We start from the raw sequence: 13082 nt of genomic DNA on the forward strand, positions 1-13082 counted from the left end.
CTTCAATTCTTCGCTCATCTCCTTTCTTCTCTACGACATGCGCCAGGAAGGCGTAGCACCCTTTCCTTAGGCACTTGCGCGCCTTTAGGCACGAAATCAGTTTCGTCGCAACTCCCCTTCTTTCCCCTTGAATTACCAAGGTTTCTCCGTTCAACAGTGGGATCCGAACCTGCTTCTCATGGCAAATAACTTCCGCGCGGTTCTCGACTAACCAATCCATACCTACCACAATGTCAAAACTTCCCAAGTCTAATGGTAACAAGTTAATATTGAACCCGTGACCTCCCATGACTATAACACATTGTTCAGTTCTTTCGTTCGCGCATAACTGCCTTCCATTGGCTAGTTCTATAGTATAAGGCGTGTCTAGCCTACTGGTTGCTAAGCCTAGGGAGTTTTTAAACTCAGCAGATATAAAACTTAGGTCAGCGCCAGTATCAAATAAGACAGATGCAAAATGGCCGTTAAGCAAAAACGTACCGGTTACCACATTCGGCTCTTCTTTAGCTTCACCCGCGCCGATCACAAAAGCTCTCCCGCGAGCTTGGTTTCCCCTTTGCAGGCAATCCCGACTGAAATGCCCTGTCTTTCCGCATGCGTAGCAGTTGTCGCTGGCTCCAGCTTCTTTAATACGGCAATTCATCGTCTTGTGCCCTGGCCTGTTACATTTGGCGCACGTGACGCTCGCGCATTCACCCTCGTGGTGAAACTTGCATTTGTTGCACCATGGGTAAGGCCCGCTGTATCCTTTCCTTGATGGCTCCGCGGCTTGGATCGCGTAAACCCTTGCGCTTTCCTGCTTCTTGAACGGTGGCTGTTTGGAGTCGGACCCTCGGTAGTGAGAGTTCCATTTCCTCTTGGAGTCAGAGGTTCGCTGCTCGTTTCCGCGCGTAGTCAACATACCCGCACGGACCGTATCCCTTGTAAGGGTGATGGCCCGCGCTACCGCCTCATCAAAGGTTGGAGGCGCTGCGGCGTTGAGCGGAACCCTAACAACAGGAGGTAACCCAAAAATATACCTCTCGATCTTCTTTTCCTCCGTGTTTGCCATGTCTGGCACCAACTGGCAAAGCTCGTTGAACCGGTTGTTGTAGGCGTCGATATCCGTTCCTACCATGGTGTGGTTCCAGAATTCCTGCTGCAGACTCTGGATTTCTGCGCGAGAGCAGAACTTTCTCATCATCATTTCCTTCAGTTCTTCCCAGGTCTTGTGAAGAGCAACTTCTCGCCCCAAAGTCTTCACTTGAAGTTTCCACCAAGACGAAGCTGCTTCTTGGAACATGCATGTCGCGTAAAGAACCTTCTGGTTCTCACTACATCTGCTAATGGAGAGAACTGTCTCCATCTTGTCAATCCAGTTGTAGAGCCCAATGGCCCCTTCGGTACCCTTGAATGGCCAAGGCCTACAGGCCATAAATGTCTTATAGGAGCACCCTTTGTCCAAGGCTCCTGAATCGGGTTCTGGGGTCTCGTTCTGACGACCCTGACTTGATTCGGCCTTGCTGGCCTCGTGTGTCGCAATCGCCTGCGCGATTATTTCCGCGAGTTCCTCGGGTGTCATGGTGATTCCCTTGGCTCTAGTTGGAGGCATTCTCGCTTTAAAAGAGAACGAAAATATATTAAACTTAGCGCATTTACTCTGAGCACCTAATGTTCTTTATCTTTATTCACTAGACACTGTGTGACCCGTGTTCCTAAGTGTGTGTATAGTTTCTTTTGAAAATATTTTCTTTGAAAGATATTTCATGCGATTCCCCAACGGTTATAGTCTAGGTTAAAACTTCTTTTCCTAGTTCGCTATAACCTGGCTCTGATACCAATCTGTCACACCCGGCCCTGAACGGCGGAAACAGCCGGGCGCGCGCGAGTGGGGATTGATACTTAAGCACGGGCCATTGCAAACATTCAAGATAAGATTTTCATTGCGCATGAAATGTTTAATACAAATACATTACATTGTTTAAAAATTACATAAAATCATCCAAGTATAAAAACTGTTGAAGATTTCCACGCCATATCCCCTTGCGCGGCGAGAACAACCACGCGCATCGAAAGGATAGAACCAAAATCTTCCAAAAAAACTAGTTTTAGATGTTCAGCGTGAGGTGCTCTAAGTGTGACTCCATGCGCTACTTAGTTATCTCCTGAAAGACACGTAAAACATTTGAATCAGTATAAACTGAGTGAGTTCACAAGTTTTAGTAACTTGATAAATCGTATTGCATCATAATCTTGATAAAAATCATTCTGAAACATAATTCTGATAGCATCATTAAAACACATGCTTGGTAAAACATAGTTCTATCAACACATTCTGATAAAATCGTTCCGCGAGTTACGCGCGAACATTTCTGGGAACTGTGCTCGTCTGTGTAAGTGGCGCTGCCACTACGAGCGAAATAAGTAATACCATCCCGCGGGTTGCGCGTGGACATTTCTGGAAAGCCGTGCTCGTCTGTGTAAGTGGCGCTGCCACTACGAGCGAATAATACTGTAATACCGTCCCGCGGGTTACGCGCGGACGTTGTGCCGGAAAACAAGGCGCTCGTCTGCGTAAGAGGAGCGACCTCTACGAGCGGGCTCAAACCCATAGTACTGCCCCATGACCATACTAGGCACTCGTCTGCGTAAGAGGTGCGACCCCTACGAGTGGGCGGATCAAACCAGCAGTCCCTACCCTTAGAGTTCCAATGGTAAAGTGATCACTTACTCGAGTTCTGGCGCACATACATCGTAAATCATAGATAACCGTTTGCATTGCTCATCATGAAACATAATTTAAACACATAATCGCTTGCATAGCTTGTAAGTATACCATGATAAAACATTATTTAAGTACGTGTCCCTCGCCCCGAAAACAGTTTAAAAATAGTGAAAACAGTGAAAATAGGGGCTGTGAGACTCACCTGTGGTTCTTGTTAAGGGATTAATCGAGATTCGGGTTTTCTTGGTGTTGGCCTTTGAATTGAAGGTCTAGTAACAGGAACGGAATTGAAAATAACGGATGCTTGGGAGATGTTTAGTGCAAGTTTGCAGTTCTTAAGAGAGAAGTGTGAAGTGTGTTTGGGTGATAATTTAGGTTACATATTTATAGGTAAACTCAAGGGAACACAATCCCTTGCTTTAGGGGATTGTAATCTTTTCATATCTAGGTGTAATGATGATAAAGTATGGAAATTATTATTGTTTATTTAAAAGTGGAGTAGTGGATAAAAGATTTTGATTTGATTTGGTCAGGACATGCAGGTCTGTGGTTGGTGAGAATAGGGTGGCTGACAGTTGACTTTTCATGTTACAGTGTGCTTTTTCAGGTACTTTTGTCAGTGTACAGTAAAAAGTGGAAAATCTCTGAAACACGCTACTGTTTCCTTTTGGGCGGGAGTAATTTCCTTACGTCTGGAGAATAGACTAAGTGTTCTGTGCGTATCACTTTGTGCGCATAGCTTTCTGCGTGAAGGACATTTCTTTGCTGCGGGTAGGTGCGTAACCTTCTCGCAGTTAGGGACATTGAGTTTCATTTGTAGATTCTCCAGGTGGTCTTGGTATTTCAACATAGTGATCAGTCATGTTGAAGTCAATTCCATCTTGGAGCTTCAGACAAACTAGCTTTCAATGTTCCCGCCATGCGGGGAGGTTAGTTCCCTTCCGCACGCGCATAAACGATTTAGGATGCACCCGCCTTAGCATCGTGCGGGATGGTCGACCCATTAGACAACATAACGTTAAGTTACATGAAAACATAAAGCCAAAACATTCGCGCATGGCGCATATAACATATGCCCACGCTGGTTCTTAACACGGTGCGCTCGCGCAGGGCGCACATAATATGCCCGCGCTGATTCTAACATAGCGCGCTCGCGCAGGGCGAACATAACAATTGCCCGCGCTGATTCTATATAGCGCGCATAATATTTACAATCACCTAATTATTAGGTTGATTACTTAGTTTAAGGGATTGGGAATTTACCGGGTGTCACAACATTATAACTACGCATTGTCTAAGTTCTTTAAGTCTAGATCAAGTAAAATGCAAATAATGTCCTTTCTTTTTGTGTTAAATTTTATTTTATGTCCTTTAACTTCAATAAGTGTAGTGAAAGTCCCTAAACTTTATACTTATTGCCATTCTCGTCTTTTTCATTAACGGATGTTAGATATTTTTGTTAAATCCAGTTGTGTGCAACGCACATGAGGATATTTTGATCTTTTGTCTATTTTATTAGAGAAAACACATAAATTCAATATTACATTTACCCGTTATCCATTATCTCTAACACTAACACTATAGTTATCTTAATACACCGATCTCACTCGATCGCATTCCCAACACTTTATTTGCTTTTGGTGGTATCCTCAATGATGGATACCGATAATGATTGGATTCCATAGGTTTCATGAAAAAATCCAGTTGTGATTCTTAATTTGTGTGTTAAAACATGCAAGACCCAACTCTCTGAAATTAACGATGAACAATTCTGGTTCTTCACCGGTATTGGTTTCTCCATGGTTCGAATGTCCAAAATTGGTGTCAGTAGATTATGAAGAACAAGAAAGAAGGGTTGAATAAACAACAGAGATGCTGGAGGTTAAATGATGGTTTGCTAGTGCGATGTGGCCAAAAATCTGCACATCGACAATGATACGTGGGGTGTTATCATGGAAAGAAAGGCCATTGAGGAATCTGTTTCACTTTATCCTTTTTCTTACGTGTTCTACATTGTTTGTGTGTCGTAGGTCTCGATTTATTATTAGTTTTGTTTTTGTCCAGTTTTACTTAAACCAATTTTGGTCAAAATCGATCATGCCCATGTTTGACAGAAATGAGCTGTCAATATTTGGCTAATGATACCGGTTGACATGGTGATAGTGTATAGGTGATCGAGGATCAAATGATGATTTGAGTAGGAAACCGGAATTTGAATAAGTTGTTTGCATCAAAGGAAGAAGATAGCGGCGATCTGATTTTGGTGGGAAAGAGGATGAAATATGGAGACTTTGAGTGAAAATAGTTTTGTAAATCCGTATATTTTTTAGTATTTATATTTTTCGCATAATAATTCTTGATATGAAAAAGTTGCATTTTGGAAACACCACACACCATGTTTTCTCAATTTGTCAAAGGTTAGTCACGTCATTAAATCAAAACCTATGAAAACATAAATAAATAAGACATTTATATTATCTATATATATCTTCATGTTAATAATAATAGCAATAATATTTTATTATTCCTGACTCTCCCTTTTGGATAAGGAACGAACTTTCTTTCCTCTACTAATCGCCATCAAAACCTATTCAATTCAATTCGATGTTTCCAAAGCCAAAAAGCTTCAATCTTTTTAGGGTTTCCGAGATCTAAAATCAATTTCTAATCAAATTACATACGGCTGGTATTCGATTCTAATATTTGGAAAGTGGGTTTTCAGATTCAGACTTTGTGGACGGTAAGTTGTTGTTAATCAATTTTCAGTTTAATTAAATTAATTTTGGGTTTGTCAGTATTAGAATTTGCCGACTGTTTTTTGGATTCCAATCTGTATCTCTTTCACATAATAATAATAATAATAATAACATATAAACAGACAGTCTGATTAGTGAATTGATGATTGCAATCTAACAATTGGGTTTGGATGCTTGATTTCTGGTTTGTGTTTCTTCTTTTTATTTTGTTAGCTGATTGGGTAATAATTTTACCATTGGGTATTTAAGTGTGTTGATTCTTATTATTATTATTACAGTGTTTCAGTTTATATAATCAGGCTATAAGTTCGTTAATCTGCTCTGAGTGTTTGGAATAAAACAGCTTTGACTTTTGATTATCTAAAGCCAAACTATAAGTTGTTTGTATTCAGTATATTTCTTCAAAATACGGGGTGTTTGGAATTTTGCTTATTAAAACTGGCTTAACATATCCGAATCGTAGATTTCTTTAAATTGGGGTTCTTTCTCAATTTTTACAACTGTAATTTTGCAGGGTTGATTTGACTCTTTTTAGTTCTTTCCATGGGACTTAACCTCCTGAAAGCATCAAAAACATGAACGGAACACCAAACAACCTTCAAATCATCAAATACCCTAATTACCAACCGTACACCAAACCATTATTACCTTGGTTCGACATACGCGTATTCTATGTTCGTATCAGCAACTTTATGGTGGATGGTTACACACCGGAATATCTCACCCTCGCCCAAATCCCATTATCCCCCGACACCATTCTTGAAGTCAACAACAAACGATGCACCCTCGACTCGCAAGGAATATTATGCCGGTTAAAACGAAACCGAATCGACAAAAAGTTCGAAGAAGCGACATTTGTGAGCACCGACAGTATTAGATTATCGGGAAGTGTTAAATTCGAGGTTTTTGATGGTGAAGATTTGATCCTTTAGGGTGTTTTGGAAATGGATAACAACAACAACAACAACAACAACAACAATGGGTTTGTGAAATCGAAGAATAATGATATGGATAGATGGAGTATGAGTTGTGAATCGATGATTGGGGCAAATTCTAGGGTTTTGAAAGGGAAACAAGTTATGGGTTTTGATTCGATGGTGCCGATGATTGAGGTTTATGTTGCGGGTTCATTTTCGGGTTCACCGGTTATTTTGACCAAGACTTTGCAAATTAGTGTTCGAAAGAAGCAAAACCGAAAAATGGTGTTGGATACCATTCCTGAGGGTGAGACTACTGGATCGCGGAAAGATGTTCAGTCTGGACTTAATCTTCAGGTATTTGTTGAAGTTTATATTGTTTAGTTGGAGTTATAATGGTATTATGTTTGCTAGATGTAATGGTTTTGAATTTGAACCTGTTTAGTTATGAATGGGTGGATTCGGGTTGTGATTTTTTTTTATTACGGGTTAGCTAAAAAGGAGATCTTGATCAAATGGGTCGAAAGGTATGCACAGTGTATTCATGATGCATTAAAATTTTAACTAATTTAATTAGAAGCCATATTAATGAATGCAGTATTTTGATAGAAAATATATGTTATTTGAACTTTTATACTATATGTATTTACCTTGTGTTGTATTTTTAACATGTTTTTACTTGAACATTTGTATATTACCTAGTTCTTTTTCAAAAAAACAAAAGGGTTCAAATTTTGTTTTGTTTTTTTTTTCTTTTAGGGTTAATATCATGCAAAACCAATATATTTTCATATTTTTCACGAAAAATTCAGCCAACTTAATTTTCATACAAAGTCACTCAACTTGTAGAAAACATTACTATAGAGGGGAGAAGGGGTAGAGGAAGACCTAAATTGACTTGGGATGAGAGGATTAAGAATGATTTGATAGACTTAAACCTCTCGAGGACATGGTTGAGGATAGGAATGCTTGGAGAAGTAGAATTAAAATTAAGGATTTTTATGGAGAAAGGAATACCTTAGGGCTTCTCTTTATTTAGTCACACACCATAATAATATTTTCTCTACATGGAGAAAGGAATACCTTAGGGCTTCTGTTTATTTAGTCACACACCATAATAATATTTTCTCTACATAAATAGTATTGTTATTGTTATTGTTATTGTTATTATTATTATTATTTATTATTATTATTGTTGTTGTTGAACTCTGATTTTCTTTGTATTGCTTCATACATATATACTTTAGAGCTGAGGGTCTCTCTGGAAGCCACCTCTTTATCCATGTGGATAGAGGTACGGTGTGCCTACATCCCACCATTTCCAGACCCTACTTATAGCTATGCTATTGGTGGGACTTTACTGGGTATGACTAATTGATTGATCACTCAACTTGTAGAAAATTCACGAAAAACCAGCTAAACAAGTTCATAAACTTGTCTAAAATGTACATTTTAAATTTTATTTAACCAATTTAAGAGTTAACAAGTCATCATTTTCTTTTCTTTCTAAAGTACCTGCATTTTAAACAAGTCTAGAGACTGTCTGCAGGAGGCAGAATATGGACCTTATAAGCCAGAAAACGAATACGATTACAACAATAGCGTGCAGCCTTGGAATCAGAATGAGTACATGGATGGTGAAGATGGTGAACTCACTTGGTTCAATGCCGGTGTTAGGGTTGGTGTTGGTTTAGCCCTTGGAATTTGCCTCGGGGTTGGAATTGGAGTCGGTCTTCTTGTTCGTACTTATCAATCTACCACCCGAAATTTCAGAAGACGGCTTTTGTAATATTTTGTTTTTGTTTGTTTTTTAGTTGTTTGGGGTTTGATATAATGTTATAGCCAATTGAGGTGAACTACATCGATATGAATACATTTTATTAGCGTTTTTAGTTGTTTAGTTTGTAATTTTATTAGCACGTAAGCAATCACTTCATCTTAATCGTACCTGAAAAGCATGTGAAAAAACGGGTCAACTACGAATAGTTGGTGAGCTTCACAATTCGAGTAAACCATGATAAATCATTATCAAAATATAATATTATCGATGTAATTATGCTGAGCCCACAAGTGAAATCTCTGACTATCACACATAACCCCCGTGGCATATCCCCCGCCCACGGACCTGCCCCAAACCGCTATGTCTAACATTACATAGCAAAATAAATAACAACAAAATAGACATGTGCAACTGGCTGGGAAACATCAGCAAATCCATGCCGGACCAGTTGGGTTTGTCAGACCAATAGTACTATCCACACTCTACCGGCTTTCAGTTAATCACTAGTGTTCCGGGGCCTTAGAATGTTAGCAACTCAGACAATTACCATCTTAGTACATTTCCGTACGATTCCCGTACAATAAAATATATATAAATACACGCAAATCCATGCGTTCCGTATGTACTTAAACATTTCAGTAGTAACATGCTTCCGCCCCGAGAAAATATTTAAAAACAATTCAGAAAAAGGGGCTCGTGAAACTCACCTTAGCACACGCAAGCAGGTAACAACAATCATTATCAGTTAACACGTCCAATCTGTATTATGATCCCTACGATCGTTATTATACAATTATTGTTTATATAATCTTTAACCGTATTAACCGGTACATCTGGGGACACTGTTAACCCAGTACTGTACCCATTCCGGGGGCAATGTTAACCCAGAAACACTTCTCCGGACTCAGATTGTGATATCGTTTAGAGTTCAGTAGTCAAAACTACTATTAGTTCGTTTCCCCCGTTTTGCGTGCCTAGCACGGTTATCCGTTTTTACGTTTCAAAATGATTTTGGTCACACACGAACCGAAAATAGTTGTTGACTGATAATTTAATTAAAGTTGTGAAATTAGAGCTCGGTTTAGACGCCCCGATTGGCCGCGTGACCCGTTTCCGTCTTTAGTGCACCGGAAACTGTTAAATCGTTTAAAATTACCCAAATCATCTGAATTATTTTCGGATGATTTATTTTTACTTGTTTAACTCAGTTATATGAAAATAGTTCATTTTTAGGGTTTTTATACACCAGTCAGCTCGTCTACCCGAACTTTGCTGGTTTACGCGTTTTATATTATAAAAGTTCACTTTTATTCCAAATACACATCCGTTTATCCTCGGATCTTGAGATTTTGCAAAAATAACATTTTGAAAGTGGGGAAATTTATAAAAATATTTCCAGAATTAATTTTTTATTTAAAATTTATTTATCTATTTTTAAACACCATTTAAACACTAAATATGTTGTAAATACCAAACGACCTTAGAAAAATCCCAAATTTTTTCCTGGATGTCCCCTGCCATCCACATAGTCCCCTGTAATTTTTCCAGAACCAAAATCTCTTTTTACATGCCATTTTCATTAAAACCGAGCTAGTAAACCCTAGAACTCGTTTAACCGAAAAGCCTACTTAGACTTCTCCAACTAACCTAAAATTTTGTGTGTGACTTTTACATGATATAAAAAGCTTATCTGCAATTTTCCAGAATTTTTCATGATATTTAACTATTTTTCCCCATTTTTAGCCAAAACCGAGCATTAAATTCACCAAATATTAATCCTTTGTCAAAAAATTACTAAAAATTCACAGAACTCATATTTTCATTTATTTAACACCTCTGTAAAATTTCATGTCCTAACTCTAAACCATCCACAATCTGTCCAAAAACTCATAACCGAACATAAACCGAATATACCTTTCGATCTCCGCCACTACAAGCTACAAACTCGTTTTTCCGCCTTATCTACAACTAAATACAGAACCTACAACCAACATGACACAATACCAAGCAAGTTACACTCACAATCAAGCCTCTTACACTATAGTTTCGGTTATTGTTTCAAAACTAAAGTTTAAACCGTAAAAATTCGTTTTTGGTTCGTTTAACTCCTTTCTTGGACCAAGATCCCTTGTATAACCCGTATACATCACTTGATCATGCAAGAATCGGTTTTCATTTTTGAAACCTCATTTTCTTGCAATTAAACTCAAGAAACGTAGATGAACACGCACATAACTCGATCTTTACCTCGTTGTTCTTGCTACAAATCTCGGTTTTTAGTTCATGGAGTTGAGAGAAAATGAAGATTGTTGAATGTTTGTGTTTAAAAAAAATAACAAGGCAATGGGGTGATCCCCCTTATGCCGATCGGAATACAATGGGGGGTGGGGTGGGACCCACCTCTCCATTTCTAGCCACATGTTTGGATTTCTGAAATCTGGATAACGTTTTGGATAATCTGGTTCAGTTCGTTTTTCGGTTAAATGTTTAATCTAACTTAAAACGAGGCTAAAAACGGTCGTTTTCGGCTTAAAAAAAGAAATTTATTTAAAACCAATTTAAAAACTTAAACCATGACATTTATTATCTTAAAACATCATATTATTAATAATTGCGCATCTTTTTCGGCTTGATCGATCGTCTCTTGCTTGGTTTGGTATTAAAGGTTTCGTTTAACGTACCGACGTACCATTAAATCGAAATTCTTTTTCTGTGCTTTAATTCACTTATCCCGAAGCTTTAACACTTCGTAAACATCACTAAATATTATATATATCGTCTATAATGTAATCCTCGATTCGTTCGGGTTTCAATAACTATCGATCGATTAATCACATATTCAATACGATGAATTATATATTCACGTACAATCAATACAGTGAACCATGTATTCTCGTATAATTACTATGGTAATTCATGTACCGGACATTAAATATAACGTAACTATTGTCTACCGGTTAGGGTATACCTGGTTTCGTCGGAATCGTTACATTCTCCCCCCGTTAAGAAATTTCTTCCTCGAAATTTTACACGCCCACTATCCCCTTTCGAGAGAAAGGTGAGGGTTTTTCCTTCAGAATTCACCCTCGCGTTACCAGGTATAATCTGGTCCTCGATGTGAATTCCACTTAATCTTAATCAATAAAGCTTGGTATGTCCAAACTGTTTAGTTTTCCCGTCTACTATCTCTAAGGAGTTATTTAAGATATCAATCATGTCTTCTATGAGTACCTCCATTACTAGTACTCTCGTTGCCGCATCGCTTAGGTACTTTTCAATCCGTATACATGGCAAAACGTCATGTATAGTAATTAGCCCCTGGAGTACTTTAATCGATAAACTAAATGACCAATCATGGAGATAATCTCATGAGGTCCAATATATTAAGGAGCTATTTTCGGTTTTGCCAAACCTCATATCACCTCTCTAAGGTGATGCCTTAAAAATACCTTGTCACCTCCTTCCAGTGACAATGGTTTCCTTTGAATGTTGGCATAAATCCTTTGCCAAGCACGGCTCCTTGCTTGATCAGAGGTTGATGCTTGTCATGAGGTTTGTCTTCCAACGACACCTTGGTTCAACATTGGGCAATTTCTCTTGAAACGTTCTGTACTGCCACATTCATAGCAAGTACAACGGTTTGGCATAATTTGATTTCTTTGGATGGATTGTTATTGAAGCTGTTGAGTTCGGAGTGGTTGTACACGAATGGGTTGGGGTTGCCGGTTCACATGGCTTCAATTGGTTCTACAATTGGGGCATTACGTCCATCTTTACCACACCTGTGGCCTACTATCACTCGACATTCTTCTTCCTGCCGATAACCATATATTCCACATTTAGGGAAGGACCCTTCATGCGGTTCATGTTTTCACACCAGAACTAGTCTTAGTATAATTCTGGGTTGTAGGACATACCTACTTAATCAAAAGCCCATCTTGCACTATACCTTTATCATTTCTCTTCTTTAACACTCGACGTCTCACCTAACGTCCTTCCAGTCCGCTTCCCATAGAGTCAAATATATCAATGCTGGCTTGTGACACAACCCTTCCAAAGGTTGTATATTCTACAGGATTGACTATAATCCTTATCGATGGAGTTAGTCACCAATATAGCGCTCACTTCGCTTAGTTTCAGGAGTAACTAGCCATGTTACCAGACATGACACTTCCTTCAAAAGATTAGCGTGTTCTAAGTGATCAGCACACAACATTTCTATCTTTCATAGCTCAGTTTCCAACCTCTGAACTTATTTACTCGAATAAAAGTGCTCTAGCCCAAGAATTTTAAATTCCGACCATATCATCTGAGTAATAATTTTCTAACTATAATTTTGTACAATCGTGTTCCATCACGATACAACATAATCTACCAACATATCTGTAGCATACTTCACTATACAATGTTCTAGATTCTTACCAATATCCTTAACCATTTCGATCTTTTCTATCCACTCGCTATTCTATTCCTCCCTTTACCATCAGTAACCGATTAATAATTTCCTTAACACAACCAACAAACATATCCTTATACCGGATCTAATTCATTACGACTACTATTCATGTTTGGTTTATAACTAATACTTGTAGTCATAATAGTATTCGGTGGGACACTATCACTCTTAGTAATAACACTAAGAATTGAAATATTCATATCCATGTGATTGCTCGATCTATAATTCTGCGATCACATTTGCATCAACGCTAGCAGTGATCTGTGATACGACATTCGGTATCATCATCTGCTATCTTTGAGCAATCAACTGACTCATATCAATCTCCATCATTGGAGTTATTCTTTTTATGTCGTTCTGCCGTACCCATCCCGTATGCAGTAATCAATACTAATCTCACCGTATAACTCGTTACCAGTTCAATCATAACAGCAGGTACACATACACACCAAATATTATCATACATATT

At 38.5% G+C, this 13082-nt stretch overlaps 2 protein-coding genes across 2 annotated transcripts; both read left to right on the top strand.

Annotated features, from left to right (window-relative positions):
* The first annotated feature begins 5220 nt into the window (after positions 1-5220).
* On the top strand, positions 5221-8258 carry LOC143623084 (uncharacterized protein At1g01500-like). Its single transcript, XM_077094068.1, has 3 exons — positions 5221-5454; positions 5996-6734; positions 7927-8258. Exons 2-3 carry the CDS (start codon positions 6405-6407, stop codon positions 8164-8166), a joined length of 570 nt encoding a protein of 189 aa, XP_076950183.1. The 5' UTR covers positions 5221-5454; positions 5996-6404; the 3' UTR covers positions 8167-8258.
* Positions 6036-6392, top strand: LOC143623078 (uncharacterized protein At1g01500-like). Its single transcript, XM_077094062.1, has one exon. The coding sequence runs from the start codon at positions 6036-6038 to the stop codon at positions 6390-6392; it is 357 nt and encodes a 118-aa protein (XP_076950177.1).
* Positions 8259-13082: the final 4824 nt, after the last annotated feature.

The sequence above is a fragment of the Bidens hawaiensis genome, unplaced genomic scaffold (assembly GCF_021521415.1).
Source record: "Bidens hawaiensis isolate Kalapana, Puna unplaced genomic scaffold, B.hawaiensis_p1.1 tig00003288_1, whole genome shotgun sequence".
NCBI lineage: Eukaryota > Viridiplantae > Streptophyta > Magnoliopsida > Asterales > Asteraceae > Bidens > Bidens hawaiensis.

What these genes read in the sequence shown, in the direction of transcription:
- LOC143623078 (XM_077094062.1), top strand. Translation starts at nt 6,036, where the DNA reads ATGAACGGAACACCAAACAACCTTCAAATCATCAAATACCCTAATTAC.
- LOC143623084 (XM_077094068.1), top strand. Translation starts at nt 6,405, where the DNA reads ATGGATAACAACAACAACAACAACAACAACAACAATGGGTTTGTGAAA. An exon ending in AGTCTGGACTTAATCTTCAG is followed by an intron (nt 6,735 to 7,926) that starts GTATTTGTTGAA and finishes GACTGTCTGCAG; the next exon opens with GAGGCAGAATATGGACCTTA.